This window comes from Nestor notabilis, unplaced genomic scaffold (genome assembly GCF_000696875.1).
Source record: "Nestor notabilis isolate BGI_N333 unplaced genomic scaffold, ASM69687v1 scaffold16444, whole genome shotgun sequence".
Lineage (NCBI taxonomy): Eukaryota > Metazoa > Chordata > Aves > Psittaciformes > Psittacidae > Nestor > Nestor notabilis.
The window spans coordinates 604-6,173 of NW_009926176.1; the positions used below are offsets into that span (position 1 = coordinate 604).

Sequence of the window (5,570 nt, forward strand, 5' to 3'; positions counted from 1 at the left end):
CCCACCCCCCCCCAGAGCAATGGGACTGAATGGGATTTTGTCCATTACTCACGGAGCTTCCATCAAATTAACTCACAGGTGAATTGGTACTTTAAGGATTAACAAAAATAGGTCTTTCGCTCTGTCAGGTGGAGAGCTTGGACAATCTGCCCTAAGCAGTCACCTCCCGGCAGGATTTGGTAATAACAATATACAAAAGTGATCCCGGGCAAGGTGGGGAGAAAAGGAAAAGATGCAGCCATAGGTTAAAAACGGGATACAAAAGGTCACGAGTTCTCCGGCAGGGGGTTGCCTGCAAGGTACGTTACAAACATGGTCACAATGTCCTGAGCACGCAGCAATCCAGCACCTCTTGGGGAGATGGGAAGTGTTCCTGTAGAGAGCAGGGATCTGTGTTGGAGGCCTCTCACCTTTGGGAGCAAGTGTCCGTTTCACTTCTGCACAGTGGCAGAGGGAGAAGTTGTTTCATCTCTGCATAAAGTTTCTTTCCAAGGCAGCAGGAGTCCTCTGGAGGGAGTGGATATTGCGCTTCACCCGATCTTCCAGGGTGGAAGTAGATGCACTCTCCAGTTTTAAGCGACTGCAGAGAATTGAGCCAAAAGAGGGAAATCAGGATGGAGCCAAAAGAGACAAATCTTTCCAGCAGGACTCTTCATCCTGGGACATCTACCTCAGTCTAGCAGAGAAGCCAGCAAACGAGTTCCTATTAAAGTCTGCACTAAACTGAATACCTCTTAGTCTGGCTTGTAACAGCTCCAGGGCCTGATTTAAGGTCAGGAATACACCTGCAGTAGCTCTCTCCAGTCTCCTCCATTTAATTACAAACACAACCAGCACTGGGGACTCAGTTGCTTCCTGTGAATCAAGCGAGGGAAAAGCACTGTGTTCCTGAAGGGAGGACAGCATTCCTCAGGGACCAGAGCTCGTGCTGTACATGGCTATGTTAGTGCCAGGAGAGAGGAGGGATCCTTGCGACCACTCACTTGGTTTTCCCACTTCAGATCTCAGTGCTGTGCTTTGCTGAATCCCTTCCTGCCCATCTCAGTGTGCAATAAACACCGTGACAGTTGCAATTAAGCCACATAATGTGAACCCAGCTCTGGGCAGCTTTGGAAATTAAGTGTATGTTCTCCTCTGATTCATTTATAGAGCCTGAAAATACTACTCCAAAATACCTATCACTGCCCTAGAACCTTTCTTAGACACCACTGCCTGTTCTGGAAGGCAATTTCCTTTGCTTGCCACGTGCACAAGGGCTGTAAGTTACCCCCATGTTTAGAAACGGTCTTATTTCTTGCTGAGTACAGCTTCCAGACCCACAAGCTCTTGGCACACAGTGGCTTTGCAAGCCTGAAACTGTTGAAAGCTCCTAAAACCAGAGAACTTTTTAATCTCTCTATGGAAAGCACTACTAGACATTTCCAGAGGTTGGCAAAAAAATAACTGATACCTGTTTCCAAGTCTTACTTTCAAGGCCACGACAGAAATAAGTATCTTTTGGGTTCAGAAGAGTTTGGCAACAGATGATGTTAAGTTCTACTGTAAAACACAGTAGAGATGGAGCTTACACCATTATCTGAAGCATCGCAAACACTGAGGCCATCACTGTCTCCTCGGACACTGGGCCTGTATTTCCCTTGGGTGACAAAGCAGACAACAAGAGACACTCACTTGAAGAACTTCCCATCTCTGGAGTCGAGCTTCTCCAGCTCCCGCTCCAGCTCCTCCTCCTTTTGGTGCTTCCTGAGGTTGGTTGCTCTCTCCTCTTCCCGCCACTTGGCATTTTCCATCATTTCCTGGCGTTTACGCTCTAGTTCCTCTGGAGAGATCTTTCTGTCATGTTGAAAACATCTCTGCTGTGAATCAAGAGCACGCTGGGCACCACCCCCCTTTGCTTTCCATTCTTCATGATTTACAACCCCCAAACCCAGGGTTTTTCCTTTGGGAGCCAGTCAGTCAGTACAGGTCTACATGTTCTGCTTTACCACCCCCCTAAAACAACAAGAGTCTGGTTTATCCCTCTTTTCAGCCTTCTTGGTTTTAAGATGATGCTGTCAAGGTCCTATTTTCCTGTTGGCAGTAAACCAGAACATTTCTAATTAACAATCCATGGGACAAAGACTGACTTCATGTCACTGCTTTGCACAGTGATGTGAGACACATGGAGAACCAACACCACGAGGTTCAGGAAGGTGGCTGAGGCGGTAACTAACAGTCAAGCTCCAGAGCACAAAACAGAGCACTTCAGGACTGTGTGTCTGACTTTCTGGATGTTTGATCCAATCTATTTTAGTTAACAGAGGAAAATCTGGTTCACAGGTTACACCTGCAATCACCAGAGCAACTTCCATCCAAAAGCACAAGGACAAGATCTCACCTTGTGTAACCCTGAGTCTGCTGTCGTCGGTAGCTCTTTTTAGGGGAAGGGCTTCTGGCTCTCCCTTTCTCCTCCCGGTTGCTGTGCCTGTAACCCAGGAATACCCTTAGTAGGACAGACACACACATGACCACGCCTCTAAACACCTGGATTGTTTCTATGCATTTGGAAACTAAGGTAACTCTCACAACTGCAGGACTCTTACCTCTCAAAGCAAATTCTAGTGGCTGTTAGTACACTGTGAATTCCCATCTATTTTTACTCAGTTTCAATCACTTCAGCAAACAATAAATCCCTGATTTTATCAGCATTTAGTCAAGATAATTCAACAAGTCTAAATACCTTTTAAAGGGAATCAGAAGGCCAAATGCAGCACAGCCACAGGCAACACCTAAAGCGTGTTGCTAAACAGAGGGTGTCCCAAATGAAGAGTGCAAAGAGAGCATGTCCCCACTAGGAGCTGACCTGTGTGCTTCTGCTCCCTTCAACAGCAGAGCAGCTCTGGCCTTTACACCCTGAACCCAGCAATAACATGGATAGAAAGTGGTAGGAGACCGAGTAAGAGGGATTTTGACTGTCCCCCCATGAGGAGCCTGTGGTTTACCCCACCCAGGTCAGCCGCACTCACTGTTTGCTGTGTCTTAGAGGGGATCTTGAGCCCCTGCATCCAGCCTGCTCTGAATTCTTCTTGCTCGAGCGGGACCGACTCCTGGACCTGGAGCGATCCCGGTGCCTGTGGGACACCCTCTCCTGGGTGGCAACTGGAGAGCTCCGAGACCTGTGGCTCTGGTCAGAGTCTCTAACCTGGAATTGAGAAGTGTTTTCAGGAGACATGTCCTGTAAGAGCACAACAACAGTGTAAGGCCACAGAGAAGACCTCTGCCAAGGCAGTCGAGCAGAGTATTTGAACACAGGGATAGTGATGTGAAGCTGAACCCGAATTCAGAGCAGACAAAAGTCCTACCAGGATGTGAACAACTTCAGCTTCAAGGTCTAGATAGCTCCAAATTGAATCCAAACTTTATGATACCATGTGCCCCTCATAATCCTCTTGCAGTCCGTGAAGGAGTCTCACAACAAACTGCCAAAACTCTTCTTCTTCCCTAGCTCAGGGCTCCTGCTACTGAAAGAGTTGTGCAAAACACATGTACTTACTTGTAAGCCATATCCTGGGACTCTGGGAGGAGCAGGTCTCCAGGAGGAACTGTTCATCCTCTTCTGAGACCTAAAGAGAAAACAGAACAGTGCTTCTGAAGCAGAGGAAACTCAAAAATACCATCCCCCCCCCCCCAGTTTAATGATGCAAACCCAATGAAGTAACAATACAGAAAGATTTAGGCTAATGAAGAGTGTTAAGTAGAAAGATAAGACTCAAAGAGAGGATTTGATGTGGAAACCACCAAATAACCAGGAAACAAGGTACTTTCAGTGTCAAACCTCCAAACATACTTCGTTTTGCTTCGCTCCTCCTCACTGCTGTCACTTCCACTGCTGGAGCTGCGCCGTCGGTGCTTCTTGTGCTTCTTCTTCTTCTCTTTCTTCTTCTTTTTGTCTTTTTTATCTAAACTGTTTTGCAGCTACAAAGCAAGACACCAGTTGCTCGGTCAGAATTACTGGCACTGCACCTGGGGAGCACAAGGTAAGGAACAGAGCTCTCCCTGCAAAGGCTCCTGAAACAAAACCTGAAGCATTAAACAAGGTCCCCCCCTCAGAACTATAGAGCTTAAGGGAGTCCTCCCTAATGACAGCTTGGGATCAGTGCATGTCACACCCTACATCTGCAATCACCCTGCAGTACTAAATCAATGATCACCAGCTAACAAACCTAAAGCACATCAGAAGAGTAAAACAACACTGAACTTGAAAGGAGGAGAAATTAATTCCTGCAGACAGAAGGATTTAGACCCTTGTTCGATTCTATCAGGATTACAGAAAGCTGAGTTTATTCTGGTTTTCTGTGAAGAGTCAGGAAATAAAGCTCAGCTCCTTATCCTAAAAGGATACTGGTTTTGACCTATGAGCCTCTCCTTGGTTCAGTGCATTCTGTGCCTTGAGTCTGTAAATGGGCACTGAGATACACCTACCAGTTCCTTGATTTTCTTCATTTTCACAGGATTATTCAGCACTTCTCTCTTCTTTTCCTCCTCTTTCTTCCTAAAAGCAGAGCAAAAATAACCAGGATTTTCAAACAACTGAAAATATCAGCTTTTCATAAATGATACCAATTCAGAGCAAACTCTACAAACATATAAAGCAGAAAAGTTGTGTACATTCAAAGCAGATCCAGCTAAGGAGGTGTCTGCCCTTTTCTCCTCCACTTAAGAGTGCAACTAGTAGGGAAACCCCAAAGCTGTTCTGTTACCATCAGTGTGCCCATGACACTAAGAAATACCTGATCTCTCACAGCAGAGCAGTCTTCACAAAGATAAATAAGACATTTCTTAGGCAGTTGCTACTTCTGGTGTTTTGCCTCATCTACTACTGCTTTCAAGTCTACATTTAGTACCTTATCATGAAAAGCGGATCCTCCCGGATTTTGTTTGCCATATCCAGGACAGAATTGGCACCTGACTTGGCAAAAATGGAGCCTGGGAGAAGTCCTGTCTCGTTGGAACAGCCTGCATCCTTGTCTTCCATCTTCTCAAAGATGAATTTGTCCACGGGGCGACCCATGAGATACTCCTCTCTGTTCACCATGCCTCCAGGACCCTGGTACATCCACTCCAACTTCTCTTCTCTTTTCCTGTTGCAAACAAGACCATCTTATTCCCTTTCTCAAGCTTCTAAAGTTACATTTTAAGGCAGTGGCTTACGAAGGAGACTGAAAACGTCTTTCTAACCTCAAAACCACTCTAACCATAGAATGGTTGGGGTTGGGGATGGTCCAGTTCCACCCCCCAGAGACATTAAACCCGCTTTCAGGGGCACATGCAGCAGCTCGTCACCCCAGGGTGAGTTACGAGCAGCACCTCACCTCACGGTGCCCATGTCCTCGGCGTATCGCTGCATCTCCTCCCGCGCCCGCTCCTCCTGCAGCTCCCGCTGCAGCTCCTCGATCTTCTTCCTCTCGGCTTCATGCTTCTGCTCGGCTTTCCACACCTTCTCCACATTGCGCAGGGTCTGCGGGTGCCAGCTCTTCTTCAGGTTCTGCGGGAGGGGAGAGACACCGCACGGCGCCCTTAACAAAGAGCCG

The 5,570-nt window shown here is 47.1% G+C and overlaps 1 protein-coding gene across 1 annotated transcript; it reads right to left on the reverse strand.

Moving 5' to 3' along the window:
* Nucleotides 1–465: 465 nt before the first annotated feature.
* CWC25 (CWC25 spliceosome-associated protein homolog (S. cerevisiae)) lies at nt 466–5,524 on the reverse strand (the record flags this gene model as incomplete). The annotated part of the gene is made up of 9 exons (XM_010013413.1): nt 466–580; nt 1,672–1,833; nt 2,378–2,464; nt 3,006–3,181; nt 3,533–3,602; nt 3,827–3,954; nt 4,462–4,531; nt 4,884–5,120; nt 5,352–5,524. Coding segments are annotated over 9 exons (1,218 nt in total), but the record flags the coding sequence as incomplete, so codon positions are not given.
* Nucleotides 5,525–5,570: the final 46 nt, after the last annotated feature.